Source organism: Talaromyces marneffei, chromosome 6, assembly GCF_009556855.1.
Source record: "Talaromyces marneffei chromosome 6, complete sequence".
NCBI classification, from domain to species: Eukaryota; Fungi; Ascomycota; class Eurotiomycetes; order Eurotiales; family Trichocomaceae; genus Talaromyces; species Talaromyces marneffei.
In genome coordinates, this window is record NC_072353.1 from 1,859,765 (window position 1) to 1,880,916 (window position 21,152).

Consider the following 21,152-nt stretch of genomic DNA (forward strand, 5'->3'; position numbering starts at 1 on the left):
TGATACATTCTAGACAAACAGTGCAAACTATGACGGCGCCCTTTAAACTCTGTACTCCGGAGTAGATCTAACCTCTTATAGATTAGTGGATTTCTCCCTTTTGATAAGTCCAGACTGTTCAGTCCAACTTGAAGGCTCAATATTTTTCTTCTTCTTTTGAATGACAACGCATATTCGAATTTTCGCTATGAAAGTTCTATATGTCATTTAGTTGATTTTGTGGAAAGATAAGGGTGGCCCATTCATTTCGTGATGCAAGACGGCATCAAAGAAAATATAACTACAAGAGTTTGCTGAGTCAAGAGTTGTTAACAACTATGTTAACTTAACTAGCCTTAGTGACGACCATGATGTCAATCAGCTCTAAGCTACTGACACGCCCAGCTAGTCAATCCAAATGATACTATGGCCTCAAGCCTGCCTCTAGCACATCTTTCAGCCTTGGGAATTGGCCTTTATCTATTGCATCGACCCACTGCACGATCCTTTTGAGAGAAAATCCGTGGCCGCAACGAAAGACTGCGCCGATGAAGTCCTCCTTTAGTGAGTTTTGTTTAATCTCAGAATCCCAGCCTGGCCGTGATTTGCACATTTGTGCCTGGTAGAGTCGTCTCAATTGAGTCTTTTCGTACTCCATCAAATGAATCCAATACAGCTCATTCTTTCCTTCATTGTCAAGGTCATCATCCTCACCATCTACAGGCGTTTCAGGCTCATTCTCGGTTTCATCCGCGTAGTCTTGTCGCTTTGGTTCTTCCTCCCGGACTGATCCCTGTAAAAATTTGGGCACTGCGGTAGCCATCCACGGTGGCATGGCCGACACGCATTCCCAATCAAGCAGTGGGGTGATTTCGCCTTGCTCATTGATGAGGATGTTGCTGAGTGACATATCTTCGTGCCATATCACGGATTGTTCGGGTGGGTTCTGAAGAGAAGGGAATATTTTAGGAAGAAGATCGGCCAATCGATGAGCAAGCGCTAACGCAAACGCAGCATCTTCTTCATCCTCCTCGTCTTCAGCCTCTTCTTTGGCCGTAGTTTGGTCTTTAATGATGATCTCGAGGTATGAGGCGAGCCAATCATAAGTCGAGCGAAACGGACCACGGGCAACGTCGTAATCAAAGTGGTTACCCTAGAAATAAAACCTCGAAACCATTTCTCCAGGTTGTTCTTTAGGGTGGCTTTGTTGTTCATCATCAATGGTCAGAGTTCCGATACCATAAAAGCTATAGCGAAATATCTGTGCTTGTATCTCAGCTACACGTTGGACAAGAGCCACTTTTTGGGACATGGTCAGCGTCCGCCACCTCTTATATGCCGAGGCACCAGGCATAAACTCCATGATGATCCATTCAAACCCAATCTCACTATTACATGAATTGTCAAATGCTATTACTTCCGGAACTGGCACATCTGTTTCTCGACGGATAAACCGTAGCGTCGTGACTTCGCCCCGGGTCTTGCTTTTGCGGGTGAACGGGCAGCGAGACTCTTATGAGCAGCTGCTGATGGTTCATTTGAATTAGATAGAGCTTGTTGAAGGCTCCTGCAGCGTAGAATGAAACATCACAAGCTTCTGATTTCTCTATGCGAAGCTTCTCACGGCATACGTTTGTAATAGCCTCCAATGAAGGCTCTCGGGTCCAGGCTGGCCTAAGTTCGAATCCGCTTTCGTCCCAGGTAAGCCCATCCCGGGAGGTAGGAACCATTGTATGATTTATTGTTCTGAGGCGGCAAGAAGGAATTACCTGTAGGTTGTGAAAAGGAGATTCGAAATATAAACAGCATCACGAACTGTTCAAACAATGACCTGCGATGCAATAAAACATCAAGCCATATCGACAGAAGACATAAACGCTTGGAAGAAGGGGATTTCAAACGTCTAAGATATTCTTTATTCTTAAAGAAATTTGTTGCTATGACTCTAATCGACTCATAGATAGTAGTACTACGCAGCGAAGTGTGACTGGGGTTACCTCCGTGGATACCTGATATACGGGGCACCAACACGCCAAGGCTGTGCAACCCACCCCGCATTAAACAATCCATTCAGATCACGACGCATTTTCATCTCTATACATTGCTCTTCAAACTCAAGCCTGAGATCAGAATGGCTTCGCAGCAGCAAATCAGTGTTAGGAAACAACAGGGTCGGTACTATTTTCCTGGTGTAGGCGCTATTGATTGTATGTGTGCAATTATCTAACATGTGCGTTTACAATGCAGAGCTTCAGCTCCAGTATTCCAACTACAAGAATGCGCTTCAGAGCATGGCACAGAAGATCGGTGATATTGAGCAGGAGACCGAGGAACACAAGTGAGTTGTCTTTACTTTTTACTTGTGGGAAAACTACCAAACCACAAGACTCATTCCGCAAGCCCGTCCGTCCACAGAGAATATACAGCTAACCTGGATCCACTCATACAGACTAGTCATTGAAACCCTCGAACCCCTCTCAGCGGACCGCAAATGCTTCCGCCTCGTTAACGGCGTCCTCGTCGAGCGCACGGTTGGAGATGTCGTACCTTCCCTCAAGACGAATGCCGATGGCCTAAAGCAAGTTCTTGATGAAATGGTGAAGCAATACAAGGCTAAACAGACGGAGATGGATAATTGGAAGGTGAGTTTCCATCCCGTGGTGAATGAGCCGTGGGATTCGTCACTGACTGGGCTATCTCTACGAACAGAAAAAGAATAATGTACAAGTCGTGCAGCAATGAGGAGCGAGTCCGGCTATCACCTCGAATAGGCATCGCTGGCATCAACTAGGCCATCAAGGGGACATACCTGTCACACCTGAGAAACGGGGCGAGCAATACAAAGTTGGATGAGATACTCCGGGCCGGTCCTGGGACATCTGGAGGAAAGTCAACCAGCAAACCCTTATTTCGGAGGGGATTCTGCTTTAGGTGGACATATTGTCTCTCCTGACGCGCAAGCAATAACCGTCTATGGAACTGTTGCGACACAACCGATCTAGCCGTAGCGACTACATAGAATGAATCGGTCATGGATGCAATCATGCCTGACAACTTGGCAATTTTGTGATGTGAGTGCGAGGCGCCAACCCAGCAAGAGACGGGAACAATAGTTCGATATGATACCAATTAGTTTACTGATAATGAAACACTGAGCAAAATGTCCATCGCAAAATTTTCATGATACGTCTCGTCATCCATCTTCCATCAGACCATTGCCATGTTGGTGGGGGTTCTGAGGGGAGGTGTGGTTGTGAGTTGTCTTTGCTAGCCTAAGCCTTACCTTAAGCAAGCCCCTAATGTAGCCCTAAAGCAACACAGCCCAATCAGGCTCAATCAAGGCTTCGCATTGTACATGCAAATCATTGTTTCTCTTTTCTTTCTATGCAAGTTTCGAACTGGTCTGTAGCTCTTGCATTAGCGTCATGGAAAATTTTTTTGTTCCATATGGCAACCTTCCTACTTGTCGGCATGAGGTGTTGTCATATCAGTTCGGTTCGTTATCCTTTGCAGCCTCAGGTACCAACCATGATGCCTTCCATCATTTTGGGCCTCCATCCTACTGGCTGCGAGATCCAGAGTATTCGTGATAGGTCATCTCTTGTGTGTAACAATGTCTGATTTACTTGCCGAGTCATAAGTGGTTGGTTTGCTGTTGTGTAGGACAGTTTGGCTCCCGACCTGCCAGTCGGTACTGTATTCTCAGGCTGGACTGGCTGAGACAGGCCTTGAAGTAGATTCAGCAGTTATCAATCAATGACAGCCAGCCCAGTCGATCTCTTAGGCAGTAGAAGGCTAAATGCTAACTATCCCAGCACACAATCACTTAGGTACTAGACATGCAAGCTGGCGCCTAATGCCTACTTTGTAGCTAGTTACTACTACGTAGTATACGTGAGTGTATTGAAACTCGAGAGGCTGGTGATACTGTAATTTACCGTATTGATATCCGACTTTGTGTGGCAAACTTATCGGTAGTACACCGAAAACAGCCCATGATACGGCGATTCCGAGTGATCCGTTCGCACACTGCATGATTTGGATCTGTCTGATCAAACATCTCTTGTATTTTGTTCACACCTCATGATGGTTAACCGTGTTGGTTATTAGTGATATTCCTGGTAGTTAAATGAAGCTCTGCAAAATGTCGTCTAGTAAACAGACGACTCCACCACTTAGCACGTCGGATCACCTTCTCCTCTCGCTTTGGGTGCCGCGACGACCGCTGAGTGGCCAGCGGCCACCTGTCGCGTCTTTCCTACACGTCTACGGTTCGCCAATTGACGGGGGGCATTCAATCTTAAAATAATCCCCGGTTTGTTGACGTCGCGTAAGGCTGAGGAGCAGCCGAGTAGAAACAACCGTAGTAACAGCGGACATTCAAGACAATTGCAAGAATAAATACGTATCGGCAAGAGATAAATTGACTTGCAGAGTAAACCACTTGAGCAGTTTCCCCCCACACAACGTCAGCCTCTCCCCCTCCTGACCTCGCCGGAAGCTAGTTGGTTACTTAGCTAACAGATCTTCCCTGTGCTTCTTCTTCCTCCGTTAATCAATCAACTGCAACCCCCCTCATCCAGTCTCTTCTTCCTGTTTTCTTGTCATATAACGCGCTCGATTTCGCCAGATATTGACCTGCAGCAAATCCTTGTCGCTTTCTTTACCGGCATCGTATACCTCCACCGCCGTGGTTTTCGCGCGTTAGTCGCTTTAGCCCCGTTGGCGCGCCTCATCCACACCGCCAGAGAATCCAACCTCAAGTACTTACTCACTACCGACAACGTAGTTCAATCTGCGCCCCAATCCCCCACGCGGGAACAGGTCTAATTCAAAGTATATTGGGCTCCTGCGAGGTAAATCGCTGCCCAGCCGGCCGGACTGTGACGCAGTGCTTGCACCCATCTCCTCTGGACCCGAAAAATCGCGCGCGCACGCCCACACCACCCCCCCTCTGACGTGGTCAATTTGCCAGCAGAGCAATTCGATTTGATTACTCCCTATATCACCGTCATCCGCAGATAAGACCTAAAAAGATGTCTTCAGCCTCTCCTCCCAAAGAACCAGATGTGGAACCTGAGACTCAGTCAGGCGATGACCCCGAACAAATGGACCGCGATAATCAGGATCCAAGCGGACAAGGGCAAGAGTTTGAAGTGAAGGAACAGGATCGATGGCTACCAATTGCAAATGGTTCGTTCTTCTTTTGTTGTCTTTGCCTCTTTTTGTGTGTTCCTGCGTCTGGTCTATGCCTATTGCGCAATGCTTATTTCCCCTCCCCTGCTTCGCGCATCCTCGTTACTGGTTCTCGCTGCGTGCAGCTGGTTGTTTCCAATCATTCGCCTGCGGGTGTTGTCCTTTTTCGGCCTGGTCTAGTTGTTGATGACCGTGCAATATCCATCTTGTATCTCATTTGCTCCTCCTCCCACCATATCATTGGTCATTTAGACCAGTTCGACACCTCAAAATTTCCTATACTTTGTCAATCCCTTGGAGTAACAGTTGACTAACATGGGTCAAATTCTTCAACAGTCGCCCGTATCATGAAAACTGCTCTTCCTGAGAACGCTAAGATTGCAAAAGAGGCAAAGGAATGCATGCAAGAATGTGTTAGCGAGTTCATTTCGTTCATCACTAGTGAGGGTAAGTTCATATCTTCTTGGAGCCATGACCAATCTCTAATACATCATTAGCATCCGAGAAATGTCAACAAGAGAAGCGCAAGACAGTCAATGGCGAAGACATCTTGTTTGCAATGACGTCTCTAGGGTTTGAGAACTATGCGGAAGCCCTGAAGATATACCTCTCCAAATATCGTGAAGTGAGTGTCCCACTCAGACCATTGGCCATCAACAAAAGTACACTTATATAGCTAACACTCCGTACAGACGCAGTCTGCTCGTGGAGAGAATCAAAACCGACCTACTAGCAGTGGATACAATGCTGGAGGACCAGTCGGTGGCTCAGCCAGTGGAGCTCCAGCTGCTCGCGGTTCAGCAGCTGCACCCCCCGCTGGGTTCGCTGGCGCTTCAGAAAACCCGAACAACATACTCGCTTCAAATTTAGATCCTTCAGAGCAGGATGCTTCTGGCTACGGCTACGGCTCTATGGTCGGCCAAGGTCACAACGGTGCTGGAACGGAGTTTCATTAAGGGCTGATCGCGTGCGATCGATGTTGCCCGATACAGAACAACATGCGACGATTTGAGGATACTTGGATTTTTTAGGTTTTCTTTTTTCTTTTTCTTGGCTTTTATTGTTAAATTCCCTGGGATGGTACGAAGGCTGTCTGATTTTGAATCGAACCTTCTACTCTCATGTACAATCGACAGAACAAGAAAAGGCGTTATGGTTGGCCTCCAGGATGGCGCGACTTACTGTTATCAATTTGGCAACTTCTATACACTCAAAGGTCATACCCTATGTACACAACGTATCTTTTGGTTTATTATACCGGAGGTTTGATGTTGATCGATTTGCTTTTCGGTGCAGCGAAGGTTAGAAACGACGCTGGTCCGAAGCAGGCGCTTAGGTATCGGGGGCCATGGACAATGGGATGGTTCATTATGATTGTTTTGTTTTAGTGAATTTATTGTCTTGTCACTGACTCTACTGTGCTCTTCTAACTCTTCTAATATTCTCACCGCTTGAAACCTCGATAAACATAAAAGGCCTTTGATAGATTTGGCCTGCCGTCCTAGCGTACATCAATCAATATATTATAAGGCATTTTGGGGCTCCAATTGGCGCTGCTTGATGTATTAATATAGTGAATCCTGTTCCGGATCCGGTTCTCAACAGCGCCCATATCCAGGGGCTGAAGAATACGGGATGAGTGTGTAGGTATGTAATAGATGATTGTATTATTCCATTTACATGCTTGATTAAATCCAGGCGTTAAATAGCTGCTGTGGCTATTTAGGATTAAAAGCTATCCCCCTATTATTATAACTATCAAAAGCCGACCAAGAAAAACCCGACATACCGGTAGACCCGACCCAGTCTTGGCCACCCAAAACCCAGCCAACTCAACCCAGTGCCAGCTCTACATTTGTCTATGATATCTAGTGGATGTGTAGGGACTAATCACCTCGGTTATATCACACGGAGCAAGACACTTATCCACTTCAAGAAACCCATTCTCAGCATCAAAGTTACTCGAGTAACTACCACTACCTACCGGCTTCCGACCTCTAGTGATGGTGACGTGGTCTGAAAGAGACACTCCACCATCACTTCCATGGCCCACGGCCAAGAGTAGATATCTATCTTATCCTCATGGTCAAAATTAAAATGGTATAAAGATCAAGTTAAGGTCACTCAATCAATCGACTTTTTTTTGCTCTTCATTATTATTACGTATATAAGTTTTAATCTCATCTGTGTCAAAATGGTTAACTTCAAGACTATTTATTGTCTCTGTCTTAGTCCTCTCGGCCCTCGCTGCTTCTGCCCCAACCCTTGGTAGAAGTTTCTCTATTAACCTAGTTCCTATTAATATTTCTCGTGTCCACCCAGCTGTTAAATATGCCAGGGCTTATATCAAACATGGTGTTGATATTCCTAATTATCTCGCCTTAGCGACTAGGTCTGGTTGCCTTAATCAGTCTGGCTCTGTTCGTGTCGATTCCTATCTAGAAGATGCTGCATACCTTTCTCCAGTCAAAGTTGGTAATAACATCTTATTTCTTTATCCTGATACTGGTTCTGGTGACTTGGATATATTTACCTTCATTCTCTATATTTGCATGTATAAAAACTAACTAATATAGTTGGGCTTATACTAGGAATACCCCTGGTGCCGCAACTCACTACGTCTATGATACCAGTACTGGTACCAAGCTGCCAAACCAGTATTGGCATATTGAATATATTGATGGCAGCACTGCTGGAGGTGCTGTATATACAGATAAAGTTGAGGTTGGCAATGTTAGCTTCTCTAACCAGGCTATTGGGATTGCTGACTACCTCCAATCATCTCAGGTAGTCTTTACGGAAATAATAGACGGTATGATGGGATTAGCCTTCTCTAGCTTGAATACAGTGCGACCTACGAAGCAGCCTACTTTCTATGATAATGTTAAGCCAAGCCTCCAGACCCCCGTCTTCGCTGCTTACCTTAAGCATAACGCTTCTGGTGTTTTCGACTTTGGCTTTATTGATTCCTCTAAATACTCTGGGGAAATTGTCTATAAGGATGTTGATTCTAGCCGTGGACAGTGGAATGTTACTTTGGATGGATACTCTATTGGTGATACTTTTTCTGCTTCGGACTGTTTTAATGCTATAGTCGATACTGGTACTAGTCTCCTCCTCCTTGATCACGAAATTGTCCAGAACTACTACGCCCCTATTCCCTCTTCTCAATTCTCTCTTCGGCATGGTGGATGGATCTTTAATTGTGCTGATGATATTCCTACATTTACTGTTAAGATTGGTCCACTCGACGTCGTCATTCCGGCTGAATACTTGAACTATGGTTCCCTTGGTACATCTTGCTATGGCGGTCTCCAGTGCAGCCCTCACAATAGCTATGGTATTCTTGGCGACGTGTTTCTCAAGGTCCTGTATGTTATTTTTGATGATGGCACTACTTCATCTCCCCGGGTTGGTTTCGCTAAACAGGCCAGTCTAAGCGTACCTAAGGTTTGAGTTAAGCCAGAGAATAGGGAATTTACCCTAGTAACAACTAAGATGGATGGAGTGAAGAGAAAAGTCCTATTATGATATGATATCAGCCTATGCATTCTTTAACTCGAATAGGAATTAGGGAAAGTGACTGTTACGAAATATCCTGCCTGACGCTTCAAGGAACTATCATAATCCCCATATTGCGGGGAAGTCACGTGCAGGCAGATTTGTATTGATATGATTGGCCAATGATAAGATAGTGAGTATCTCAGTGTTTCCTGCATATTCCAAATTTCCAATACGTAGAACCACCAGTTGAATACGTCCAATCTTCACGAGCACACCCAAGCAATGGATATACCCTTGTTAATGTCGATAATGTTCGTTCTGCGACCATGAAGAAAGTCAAAACACCCAAAGAATAGCTTTCCTTCAAGTCAATGCAGCTAGCTCTACACACGTCTTGATCAATGGCGTCGGCTGAAAAAGCGACTCGACCATCATCCGGCAATGGCATAGCCAAGAGACGACCAGGTGTGTATTCCACGCATTTTGCTCGGATTTACAAGTGAAGCTAACATCCTTTTCTTGAATGCAAAGGTGCTGCTTGCGTCCATTGTCACCGCCGAAAAGTAAAATGTGATGCGCAATCCGTCGGGTTCCCGTGCTCCAATTGTCAATCGTCGGGCAAGACTGATTGCCGCATACACGAAAAGAAGAAACGGCCCATAACTCGCTCGACGTTGAACCCGGTTCCTATTCTGAGTCGTCCGCCTCCGGCTCCTGAAGCTTCTGTTGCGCCTTCGCGTTCGCAGGGGACTGCCACCGATTCTCTATGGGCCAAATCGCCTGACTTACAACGGAGTTCACGCCCTAATAATGTTAATGGTGGTGGAGTTGATCGCTCTGAAGGTGCGGGCGGTATACAAGCCCAAGCAACTCGCCGACACAATACTGCTCATTCACCGCCAAACCCCAGCGATGACAGGAGAGAGATGGAAAATCGCCTAGTGACGCTAATAGATCAACAAGAAAATGATTCTCGCGAAATCCAGCACGGTGTTCGTGCGATATACGTAGGCCACGATGTGTCCAATATGTCCTTTCTTCTCCGTCAACAGCGAGGCGATGAAATCTCATATCATGTGGCTGGCAACGAAATACCACGACGCCGTCTGGAAATAGGACACGATCAATTCTTGCAGGATGCTCTGACATTACCGGAAAAGCCACTTGCGGATGAACTAGTGGACGCGTACTTCAAACACATCAACCCAGGCTATCCTCTTGTCGAGGAAGAATTATTCATGTCTCAATACCGTAACCGAGACCCTTCTAATCCTCCGCCGGTGTTGCTCCTTCAAGCCATTCTATTATGTGGTGTTCATGTCTCTCGCGATAGTCCAGAGAGAGAAGAGCTGAAAAACGTGCTGTATCGCCGGTGTAAATGGCTCTTTGACAATCGAATAGAGCGGAACCGAGATATACTCGTTCAAACGGCGTTGCTGTTGACGTGGCATTCGGACGTTCTTGATGATGATGTTGCTGCCAATGCACACTATTGGGTGGGAGTAGCGGCGCGAATTGCAACGGGATTGGGAATGCATCGCGATCCTATATCGAATAAATTTGTTGCAACTGATCGTCGCACATGGCGCCGTGTGTGGTGGATTCTGGTTCAGTACGATGTGTTGATATCGTTATCATACGGTCGACCCCAAGCAATGTAAGTGCATATCAGGAAGTTTCTATATGCTTCTCACTAATACAGCATTTGTAGTAATTTGGAGGACAGTGATGTACGTCCGTTGACACCAGCAGACTTCGTCGGTTGTGGACCCCGTGTGCAGATAGATTTCGTTATACATTTTTCCGGGCTGTGCTCCATGATTTCTTACATCATTCGCGAACGATTTGGCTTAACGGTCAGCATGGAGCGCCGAAAGGCTATACTTCCGGAGGCTGACGAAGCACTGGCGAATTGGTCACTGAGTCTGCCAGACTCTCTCCGGCTTCGAGGCTCCATGGACTCGTGGTCCGCCATGCTTCATCTTACATACAATAATTTTCTAATCTTGCTTCATCGACCTCATCCTAGAGCGTCGGCCTACTCAGAAGATTACGGCCCACACGACGCCGAAATCTGTAGCGCTGCAGCAGGCGTAATTACTTCAATTTTCGAAGAACTTCGACAGAAGGACTGCATCAAATATCTATGGTGTTCCGGGGTTCATACACTTTTCACAGCCATGATTCAAGTGCGGGTCGAATTACGATTTTCCAATCCCGTGCTAGCCATCAACGCGCTCCGACGGTTTGATTCTACGCTGTCGTCACTTCGCTGCTTGGCGGATTACTGGTTCAGTGCTGAGACGATTCTGCGTCTTTTTGAGAACTCAAAGAAGCTTCAGCAGGATCTTCGTCTTGTTCATGACGAGGCGCCAGGGCAAGTTAGAGAAGCCAATGATAATCACGAATCTGTGGAGATGATACCTAACTCTACTACAGCGGCGTCTATGACGGCGCCGGGAGTTTCTCAGCCACATACGCAGGATGATGCAGGCGGTAATGTCATCCATCAAGGCCATGCAAATGAATCAACTACTCCAAGAGATTTAGATCTCCAAAGTCACAACGAAACCGGGCCAAGCGGGCAATATCAATACAGCGGGACCGTACCTGACGAATCGAATGACATGTCGACTGCTCACGGCGACGGCTCGGAACACTCTGGAAATTTCCTTGATTGGAAACAACTCTTCCCATTTGCCGATTTAGAAGAACCAGGACCAATGAATCTAGAAGGATTGATGGACATAGAAGAGGAATGGCGACAGTTGTATATGGAGCCGCAAATGTCGGATTTGCTTCAGGAGAGCATTTGGCCACCGTGATCATCAGTCCATATCAAGTCAAAATCAATAAGAACTCTCAATCTCAGAGTATTTCGGATTAGTGTAAGCTTGAGACTATCAATTTGAAGTAAAACCTGCTTGCGTATGCTTGATATCCCCTTCGTCACAACTTAAGCGATGGCGACAGGCTGATAGCACCTAGCTACCTACTCTGACTGCAATTTATCCAATCAGCGAAGTTTTGAGTTTAGAATCCAAGCCATACTACGTATGATCTGTACCCTTCGCATCGGATCTGCACGTAGCTGCTAGTCGTAGCGATGAACAGGGGTTATTATTGGACCGCCAATCTCACCCATGAGGCCAAAAACTGCAGACTCTAGACGCCGAAGCGACGCATTTCCGGCCACGGTTTTGTAAAATGATTGGGCGATCACGATGATATACAGAAAAGAACAAATCTCAGCCTCGTCTTGCGTTTTCCGTCTGCGTCCGGTCCCCTTGTCAAACTTGTCTCTTCCAAGAACCCCGCCAATGCTCAATACGAGTCTCCGCCACCAGCTGACTCGCTCAATCTTACCTCGGGACGTGTTTTTCGAGTCTATATTCTGAGCCAATTTACGAATCTCGATAAGCTCAAAATTTGGAACAAAGCAAGCTTATTAAGCTTATCAAGTATATTGAAACGAGAACAGATTGCAAATCATCAATCAGAGGAAAGCGGGCCCCGTTTGTTGATTGGACTTATAGTCTTTCATTATTCAAGCTTACCTACTACCATGGCTGATAAAAGAATAATCGGCTTGGCCCCGACTGGTTCCTTTGATACTTTTACTTTTGGTTCTGCTACTTCATTTGCCTCTTTGAATGATTTGTCGAGGAGTTTGGGGGCGGCATCTTCTCTTCCGGCGGCCACGGAAGACGATACTACCAAATTTCCCTGTTCTCAGGACAACAATGTCTTCAATGCTAACCGAACAAGGACTGCATCGGTTTCACTGCAACAGCTCAAAAAGCCCTTGGCGTGGTACGACCAGGTACATCCTATACCGTATCCTAGTTCACCTTCCAACATCTTCAAGCAAGAGCCGCTGGATGATGAATGGAGGTGTGATGAGGAGGCAGAAGGGGAATCAGAAGACGAAAACGACAACGACGAAGATGACGAACAAGGTAATGGAGAAGACGAAGAAGACGCACCCGTGGACAGCATAGAGTCCGATGAACGAGAGAAGAAGAGACGCAAACGTAACAAACCCACCTTGAGCTGCAGAGAATGCGTGGGAAAGAAGATGAGAGTGAGTTTGTATCCTTTTTAGTCTTTACTTGTCGTCTAGGTATCGTACAATGCATCCAAGAGAGATAGCTCCACTATGAGAGGTTCATTCTTTGGTCAATCACAAGGCACACTTTGACCGATAGTCTGGGGTTTGACCATTCGAGTCTTGGATCAATTGCATTATTATCTCCACATCTCTGGACAACATCCATCAAGTCTTATTCCCGGTCCATATGTACTCCACTTTCGTCAGAGTTTATCAGTTTTTAGGGCTGGCCCCGGGAGGGTTCGGAAACACGACAATAGGTCCGGGGTATAAAAAAGCTAGGCTGTTCTACAACATGTGATCTAACTTAAGTTACATCAATGGACTCTGACTAACTTGTTCTTGTGTTTAGTGTGATCGAGGTCGACCACAGTGCGTGTCTTGGACAACCCCATGTTGGTTTTGATACTGACTGTATGATATAGCTGTCTCTCATGTATCCGAAGAGGAACCGAGTGCATTTACAGGATCAAAGCTGATACACATGAGTCAGTACTGTTGTATGCTTATTGCATGGATTGCAAGCCATGACTAACGTTCTATATGACTTAGGGAATCGCTTCGTAAACCTACCACTCGTCGAAAGTATCAACCGAGAGTGTCGAAGCAACAGCCGCAGCCACAACAAGCACAGCCGCAGCAGCAGCAGCGAAAACAAAGCTCCAGTGACTACGTAAGTCGATTACCCGTTGAAGTCACGTTTGAGATTTGAGACTGATTGCAAATCGTTAGGATGACTCCCCGACATCCTCGGCCGGGTCCAAACCCGCCTTGTTCACCTCCCAAGACGGCAGCGATCTTCTACTCAGCAATCCCCCATACTCTGACATAGGTTCTGCCACTACCACGATATTTGGAATTAGCTCAGAGTATGTTTTATGTCTCTTGCTTTGTGGACTGTAGCTGATCTGTTTGAAGTTACCCATTTAGCAATTACTGGACCCAGAACGGAGGCGTAGCTGAGGTGTTGAAAGTCTTTCCCAAAAAGGAGCAAGCAGATATGTATGTTACTCACCCCCATTGCATTTTACGATTGCATATATGACCCTGACCACTTTCAGACTTGTGAGCGTCTTCTTCAACGCCGTCGATCCAGTCTACCCCTTAATAAGCCGGGAAAGATTCTACATCGACTACGAAGGTTTCTGGGAACTAGATGACAACCAAAAGCCGCATGTGGACACAGACTTTCTTGCCCTAGCCTTCATGGTCCTTGCAATGGGCACCCAATTCCTACAAACTCCCGGTGCGCCGGGCCAGCTTCAGGGCGCCGCCGATTTCTATTCTAGTGCCTGCTACCAAAGCATGAGACTATACTCATACCTGAATAGAACATCGGTACGTTGCCTCCAGGCTATGGTCTTTATGACCTATTTCCTCATGAACTCCGGCCGAGCATCGGATGGCTGGGCCTTTTCGGGGACGCTGGTCAGACAAGCAACCGCTTACGGAATCAACCGCGAGCCAACGCTGTTTGGTGCCAAGTTCAATGCGTTTCAAATCCTGGAACGAAGAAGGCTATGGCACGGTATTGTATGTCAGGACAGCTTTATGAGTATGAGTCTTGGGCTACCGCCTGTCACAATGTATGGCGACGTGGGAGTTGCGACGCCGCAACGGGACGACGACGACTCATCGTACAGTATTGCTGAAGCGGGTGGCAATGAACATGCCAACGAGGACTTTTCCAACGAGATCGGCCATTTTGATACGGGGTATGTGCAAAGCATGTATAACCTTGCATTGCTTGCGCGCGACACCCTAGTACAAGCCCGCTCTTTATCAACGCCTATAGCACCCAATAGACGTCAGAGGGACAAACTCATGGAAGCGTTCCGCGCTACCTATCGCACTTTTCCAGACGAATTTCGTGCCTGGGACGCAACCTCAATTGCCACCTTGGCTGGGCAGGGGCGCAAGCGGCTTGTCCGACAGATCATGTTCCTCACGGGATTGTACTGGCATTGTGTGACGCTAATTCAATGCGAGGGACTGGAAGAAAGCGAAGTGCAAGAGAAGCAATGGGTGAAAGCGATGAGAAAGTTCAAAGGTCCAAGCAACGTTGAGAAGTATACAAAGGGTACACTGGACGCGGCGTGCGAGTCGATACGAGCGTTTTTCGTGATTCATGATGTCCTTGGTGGGGAGAGTAGTGTTTGGTGGTCTTTTTGTCATCGAGCCTTTGCAACTTCGGTACGTCTGCCCCTTTCTACTCGAGTGAATATTTCTTCTAACTTTATATAGATCATGGTGGCACACCTACTCAAGAAACGTGATACCGCCAGAGGACGACGGGATAGTATCGATGCAAACTCGATCAAAGTTTCAAGTCATAATAGGCGGAGTTTCTCTCTTGATCCGCTTTGGGAACGGGCTCGAATTGATTTGGAGCGTATGCTTGAAATTCTCATGGTTCCGGCAAATGCTGGTGATCAGACTGCCAAAACTCGAGTGGAGGTTTTGAGTAGTTACTTACGATGACCAATATATAATGGAAGTTTGATACTCAGGGGCGGCTATGTGTTTGTATATGCTAGTTAGTCTAGGTACTGAATCAGCCAAAGACAAACCGTCCCCAATTCTCGGCTAGTCTTTTTGTTCCATCCTCAAGAGACCAGCCTTTTACATGGCAGACTGTCCTGACAACATCCTCCAGTAAATCATCCATCTGTTTTCCAGCGACATGCAAATCACTCTCGATCAGAATCCGATCATCGGGTAATGACTCCAAAGACGATTTGACCCTGTCCACAGATGGCCCCGTGAAATTGATAACAGTCGAAAACGAGAAATACACATCAGACGGAACACTAGGACGTAAGAGTTGTTTTACTGCTTCCGGAGATCCAGAGTATGAATGCATGCATATTCGTGGCGGATATGCTAATGGCGTTGCCTCCATCTCTTCTGCTTCTTCTTCTTCTTCTCCGCCCCTCCCTTCATTAACTCTCTTCTTCCGCCGCCGATTACTCTCAACCTTCCTCTCATGTCCCTTCCACAACTCTTGAAAACACTCCAAAACAACCCCGTGGGCTTGAACACTATGCACCGAAACAGCACGACGCATTTCGCCTGCCAGCTGTAACTGGGCTTTTAGTAGTGCCTTTTGATGCGCTATTGTCACTCTGTAAGGTGAGAGTTTGCGACCTTCGCGTGAACCGGGTGTTAGGCTCTCGTTGCGGGAGCCAAGTTCATCTTTATGCCATGGCATTGGGAGGCGGAAGGCTTTGTCAAGGCCGATTTCGCCTACGAGGGCGTTGGGGTGTGCTATGAGACGGGTTTTGGTTTCCACGAGTAAGGAGGAAAGTAGTTTGGGAGGCGGTAGAGTCTTGAAAAAGGAAATATCTTCATCTTCGTTTCCCACTGATCCCGTCAGAACATTTCGATAGTGTCGTGTCTTGATTGCCTCTGTGTCCGTCGTCGTATCTCCTCCATCTTCCTCAACACGTATCTGATGCGCAAACCAAGGATGCCAGCCGAAGCAGGGGACGATTTTTCCATTTCCATCGTTAGCCTCGCAATGGTAATCTCCAAGCCGCCTCGCCACTTCGTCTACAAGTTCCTGGTCTTCTCCGCGCGTTGACATGACGGTCAAAGCTGTTACATTCATGTGTGGGATGTCTGATATTGATACCATCGTATCGGTGGGGTGACAGTGGGCATCGAAAACTCCCAACTCCCAGGGAAAGGCAGTGCTCTCTTTGGACGGTTTGTCCTCCATTTGTCTCTAATAATAATCTAGATCTTCACTGTCAATTCGATGTCATTGTTTGTTGCATATATTGTTGATGATGTGGTTGAGATAGTTGGACTTGTAAAGCGAGGCATACCTAAGGTACAGTGGTTACCGTATTTTGTAATTATTAACATTGATGTGGAAACCCTAACCCTAACCCTACTTCAATATCGTGTGCCATCGCGAGCGTCAAAAGAACATTTGAACTCTATTTACATCAACCCAGGCTATCGACATACCATCGGCCTATCCATCGAAATTCTAGCTAGAGCATTGATAACACTACGTAGTAAATAATTAAATAATCGTAGTAAAGTTTACAAGCGCAATCATTGGCTAGGTATGTTATTCGCCGTTCACGGATGCGATAGACAAGACAAGGGAATCGCCCCCGCATAGATCCGTGTCACATGTCAAAGAAGCTCAACGGCCAAACAAACTTGATCGGTTGTAAATTCTTGTTTGCCAGTTTGTTTCGGATACCTAGGTTGTAGGTATTCGCTCTTTAGAATACAGACTGGAACCGAATGACTTGGAGTTGGTCATATAGTTCACTATATCGACTTTGCTGGTGATTCATTCGATGACTACCGGTATTCTGTGTGACATGACCGGCGAGTGGATTGTTTCCTTGATCGTGATCCATGCGAATATTGATTGATTGTGAGTAATCATGTAAACAAGACACTGAGCCTTTCCGGAAAAGATCCATCTATCATATTGATTGAGCATAAGGGTTATAAGGTATGTATGTTCTTCTCTTTCGGCATTGTGTATACCCTAAACATTGGGTTCACAGTAGCAATTGATCTATGTCAAGATTTCCTGATACATGCTAAACACAACGCAGATGTTTATTTAACCCGTTGCATTCGGGCCTAGAGAACAACGGCAAACATGTTACCAACAGTTCTATCAAACATCGTCATCCTCCCCTTGCTCCTCCTAATCTCAATCCCACTCGCCCTATCGGCCTCTATCACCGCAACTCTAGCTCTAGGGACGCTATTCATTCGCGCTCTAGTCGTATACTTTGAACTAAGCCTTGCATTGCTCGCAAACTTCTTCTTGTTTCCGGCTCATTCACCTGCGTCTGGGTCATTTCTTGCGCTTACAGAGGGGAGTTCCCCGGCAGTTGAGCAGACGGCAGCTTATGGGAGGACGAGCAAGTATGGTCATCAGCAGACGGGTCTTGTGAAGTCGCGCAGGGGGTCGTGGTCTTCGAAGGAAGGTGTTGTGGAGGATTACTTCTTGCATCATAATCATCCGGTAGGTCTAAACTCACGCAACTACAAGACTACCATGCTGACAAGGCGAAAGCAACACACCCATGCTCCAATAATACACTCATCTCACGAAGCACTTTCAAGCTTCATTTCCGGCAATGCGGAGCGCGACTTTGAAGGTGTTGGCGGCTGGCGGACACCCCTACCACGAAAGAAGCATCGTCAAACATCATCCCTCTCATCCCCCCCGAGTTATAACAATAGCAGCGAAGACGAGCTGTTATTCGATAGCGACGATGACGAGGCTTGGTTGTCAATCAATAAACGATTGGAATTGCCATCAAGACCGTTTAATATCGCCTCGCCAATGCTCTCGCCTAACCTAGTGACGATGACGGCAATGGAAGATCAGAGTCGAAATCATCATCATCACCACCATCAAGCTCACCAACAGCAACAACAACCAAACCCGCAAAGACCTAAATTCCACAGACGGTCCAAAACATCACCTTTACTCCCAACACAGAAATCCCCCTCCCCCTCGTCCTCCTCCACAACAGCACCTGTTCCACCGAACCGAGGAGGACACCAGCTTCAAACCTCCAAATCTAGCGCGGGTCTCAATGCCCTCTCATCCCCTTCTCGACCATCATCCTCATCACTGACACCATCCTTACCTGTGTCCGCTTGGCATGATATCGGCAGTCCTCTGCCCATGACATCATCATTCTTAGGTCTTGGGGCGGATAAAATGGTGCATTACTATCATCAACAACCTTTGGTGGGACGACAGGCACGGAGGCGGAGTTCGGGGGGTTCGTCGGCGGCGGCGAAGACTATACCTTTGACTGGGTTGGGGTTGACCTGATATTCTTTGTCTCAGGAGTTCCTCATGATAAGATGATATATATCCTTGTTGATGTTTGTATATTTGATGTATGATGTGACGGTATATTGTTCTTCGCGCCACTCGAACTGATTGTAGTAACAAAATGAACTCTGGAAAGAAAATCTATTCACAAAAATCTGCACCTCAAACAAGCCAAGGGCACCTTGAAACTCCAAAATTGAAAAAAGAAAAGAAGGGAAAAAACGCTATCATCTAGGCAGATAGTTAATAAAATTGGTGTAAATTAGCAAACAAAATGCAGTAGTCGATCGATTATGATTGACGTTTTGCTTCTCTTCTTCGAACATCCTCCATCTCCTTCAAGATTATTTCATTAAACTCCTCGTCTCCTTCGAGGTAAAGATGGTGACCGGCATTCTTCACAATGTACACTTTCGCAGAACCATTATCTGCCTCGCGTTGCTCGGGAGTGGCGTCTTTCAATATACGACGTTTTTCTTCTTCTAGTTTCTCTTTGGCTGCGAAACCACCAGTGACATCCATCCAGTCGTGGTCACCGTACATGAAGATGACAGGTATGCCGTTCTCCTTTTGTGGCTGAGACGCAGTTGCTGCAGCTGCAGATGGGTCAGATGCAGATGTCAATGCCACAGGCGAATCAGGCCGAATGACCTGTCGTCCAATGCCTTGGATTCGACGGATGAGAGGGCTTCGTGCGAATGCTCCCGGCGCCAGTAGATATGTAAGCGCATACTCACCGCTACCACGGAGTCTGAAAATGGAATATGTGTAGTCGTGCAGGGCGGACGCTTCTGCATACGGTAGATGTGAGAATCGTCGAGAAGTCCAGCGTGAAGTTAGACCCGGGCCGAACGGACCAGCCCAACGAATGAAGCTGAAAGGAGAGACATTAGCGTCCCAGAGGTAAGTGACGAGGCGTGGTAAACGAGGCGGCGCCCTGCCATTGGCATTGCCTTCTGTCGAATCCGTCGGCATCGCTTCGTTCACAGCATACGGATCTTCCGGAATTCCCACTGGTGAAACGAGAATCAACTTGTTCAACCGGCCCGGGTACTTCAGTGCATAAGCCGCAGCTATGTAACCTCCCATACTATGGCCCATAAGCGTAAAGCGCTCGATCTTTCTCTTGATCCGCCATTCCTCCAGAGCATCAATGAACCAATTCTCTGCCTCCGTGATGGCTTCCTGGCGATCTGAAGCCTTGATTTTGAAAGGTGGACGTGTACTGCGGCCCATGCCCAACAAATCTAAAGCGTAGAGATGCCAACCTTTGGCGCGACTCAATGGCTCAAAGTTTCTATAAAAGAATCCTAGTCCAGCACCATACCCATGTAACATGACGAGGTTTTGGTCGGTCTCCTCGCCGATACGCTCCACAGAGAATTCATTCAGTGCTCGATTTTTACCACTTAGCTCAACCATTCGCGAGCGCCAGCGGCGGGGGCCATATGGATCGTTGTTCGAGTTGACAGCCTCATCGCCGGACTGGCTGGGATCGACTGCCTGTAGGCTGTCGGTCGCACTGGGCGAGTTTGGGGCGCTTGCAGTATTGCCGGTTTGTCGTTGGGTTGGGGCTTCTTGAAGATAGGGAATACTTGAGAGGACTTTGTGTTCGGCCACTGCCGCAGGGGCCTTGTGCCACTATCCAAAAGAATTAGATTCGAGCCTTCACGCTAGGATGAGTTCAATTCGGACTTACCCATTGCTGAATTGTTTCTTTCATACCCAGAGGTAACCAAGCAGCGGATACGGGTGCCATCCCATGCGTGACGGAATGTGGTAGTTTACGCCCCGAGTCCGTTGTCTCCTGCAATGCCTCATTGCGCATGCCGTCACGTTGATTGACGGTCTCCACCGGCGGCATTATGATAACAGTGTACTGGGGAGTACTTCGCTGAACGTCGATGGATATATTCTGAGGGAAGATCGGACGAAATCGGCTCAACGATTCTCGGAGCGTCCGTGAGTAGGACTCTCGCAACAACTGCACCGAGCGGAGACGCCTTGGAAACACCTTGATTCCTCCGTTAACAAGAATGACAGGAGATCTCCTGCCACTCGTTTAACATGAACGGCGTACGACACGAGTTTGATGAATTGTTCAAGCGTGGTGCTTAGGGGGGATAAGCCAAAAGAACAGATAAGTAATGACGATGGCGACCACCGGCTTTGAAAGGCGAACTCCCTCGTGCCCTATATGACAGCACTCTATAACTAGCGGAATCTAGGGCAATTGCTAATCAGAGCACTGAGTAAGCGCGTAGGAATCAGAACATCAGAAGGAAGCAGGGAGTAGAGTAGATATGAGGAAGCAATCGAGGGGAGTTGGCGGGCAGGCACCTTCATTATGATCTGGGAAGCGTGAAACATGACTGCATGAGTGATTGGGGCGCTCTGGTTGGCCCGCGGAGTTAAACCCGGACTTTGGCTGGGGACCAGAGTTCCTCGTAGCTTCCTTGCGGACGATCGGACAAACTGGGAAGCCGGCCGCCGGTCACCACCGCCTTCTGGATTCTGCCTTCAGTGAGC

The 21,152-nt window shown here is 47.2% G+C and overlaps 9 protein-coding genes across 9 annotated transcripts; 6 read left to right on the forward strand and 3 right to left on the reverse strand.

Moving 5' to 3' along the window:
- Nucleotides 1-403: 403 nt before the first annotated feature.
- EYB26_008176 (uncharacterized protein) lies at nucleotides 404-1,709 on the reverse strand (the record flags this gene model as incomplete). The annotated part of the gene is made up of 2 exons (XM_054267433.1): nucleotides 404-1,132; nucleotides 1,434-1,709. 2 exons carry the CDS (start codon nucleotides 1,707-1,709, stop codon nucleotides 404-406), a joined length of 1,005 nt encoding a protein of 334 aa, XP_054123408.1.
- A 401-nt stretch (nucleotides 1,710-2,110) lies between these two features.
- Nucleotides 2,111-2,721, forward strand: EYB26_008177 (uncharacterized protein; the record flags this gene model as incomplete). The annotated part of the gene is made up of 4 exons (XM_054267434.1): nucleotides 2,111-2,150; nucleotides 2,227-2,317; nucleotides 2,429-2,621; nucleotides 2,689-2,721. The coding sequence occupies 4 exons, from the start codon at nucleotides 2,111-2,113 to the stop codon at nucleotides 2,719-2,721; spliced, it is 357 nt and encodes a 118-aa protein (XP_054123409.1).
- Nucleotides 2,722-5,015: 2,294 nt separating this feature from the next.
- On the forward strand, nucleotides 5,016-6,131 carry EYB26_008178 (uncharacterized protein; the record flags this gene model as incomplete). Its single annotated transcript, XM_054267435.1, has 4 exons — nucleotides 5,016-5,172; nucleotides 5,512-5,622; nucleotides 5,673-5,800; nucleotides 5,868-6,131. 4 exons carry the CDS (start codon nucleotides 5,016-5,018, stop codon nucleotides 6,129-6,131), a joined length of 660 nt encoding a protein of 219 aa, XP_054123410.1.
- A 1,489-nt stretch (nucleotides 6,132-7,620) lies between these two features.
- EYB26_008179 (uncharacterized protein) lies at nucleotides 7,621-8,631 on the forward strand (the record flags this gene model as incomplete). The annotated part of the gene is made up of 2 exons (XM_054267436.1): nucleotides 7,621-7,646; nucleotides 7,767-8,631. 2 exons carry the CDS (start codon nucleotides 7,621-7,623, stop codon nucleotides 8,629-8,631), a joined length of 891 nt encoding a protein of 296 aa, XP_054123411.1.
- A 449-nt stretch (nucleotides 8,632-9,080) lies between these two features.
- On the forward strand, nucleotides 9,081-11,504 carry EYB26_008180 (uncharacterized protein; the record flags this gene model as incomplete). Its single annotated transcript, XM_054267437.1, has 3 exons — nucleotides 9,081-9,144; nucleotides 9,211-10,336; nucleotides 10,391-11,504. 3 exons carry the CDS (start codon nucleotides 9,081-9,083, stop codon nucleotides 11,502-11,504), a joined length of 2,304 nt encoding a protein of 767 aa, XP_054123412.1.
- A 740-nt stretch (nucleotides 11,505-12,244) lies between these two features.
- EYB26_008181 (uncharacterized protein) lies at nucleotides 12,245-15,271 on the forward strand (the record flags this gene model as incomplete). The annotated part of the gene is made up of 8 exons (XM_054267438.1): nucleotides 12,245-12,763; nucleotides 13,143-13,162; nucleotides 13,216-13,278; nucleotides 13,343-13,463; nucleotides 13,523-13,659; nucleotides 13,709-13,792; nucleotides 13,852-14,983; nucleotides 15,035-15,271. The coding sequence occupies 8 exons, from the start codon at nucleotides 12,245-12,247 to the stop codon at nucleotides 15,269-15,271; spliced, it is 2,313 nt and encodes a 770-aa protein (XP_054123413.1).
- Nucleotides 15,272-15,344: 73 nt separating this feature from the next.
- Nucleotides 15,345-16,511, reverse strand: EYB26_008182 (uncharacterized protein; the record flags this gene model as incomplete). The annotated part of the gene is made up of 1 exon (XM_054267439.1): nucleotides 15,345-16,511. The coding sequence occupies one exon, from the start codon at nucleotides 16,509-16,511 to the stop codon at nucleotides 15,345-15,347; it is 1,167 nt and encodes a 388-aa protein (XP_054123414.1).
- A 912-nt stretch (nucleotides 16,512-17,423) lies between these two features.
- EYB26_008183 (uncharacterized protein) lies at nucleotides 17,424-18,620 on the forward strand (the record flags this gene model as incomplete). Its single annotated transcript, XM_054267440.1, has 2 exons — nucleotides 17,424-17,795; nucleotides 17,847-18,620. The coding sequence occupies 2 exons, from the start codon at nucleotides 17,424-17,426 to the stop codon at nucleotides 18,618-18,620; spliced, it is 1,146 nt and encodes a 381-aa protein (XP_054123415.1).
- Nucleotides 18,621-18,914: 294 nt separating this feature from the next.
- Nucleotides 18,915-20,487, reverse strand: EYB26_008184 (uncharacterized protein; the record flags this gene model as incomplete). Its single annotated transcript, XM_054267441.1, has 2 exons — nucleotides 18,915-20,264; nucleotides 20,323-20,487. The coding sequence occupies 2 exons, from the start codon at nucleotides 20,485-20,487 to the stop codon at nucleotides 18,915-18,917; spliced, it is 1,515 nt and encodes a 504-aa protein (XP_054123416.1).
- Nucleotides 20,488-21,152: the final 665 nt, after the last annotated feature.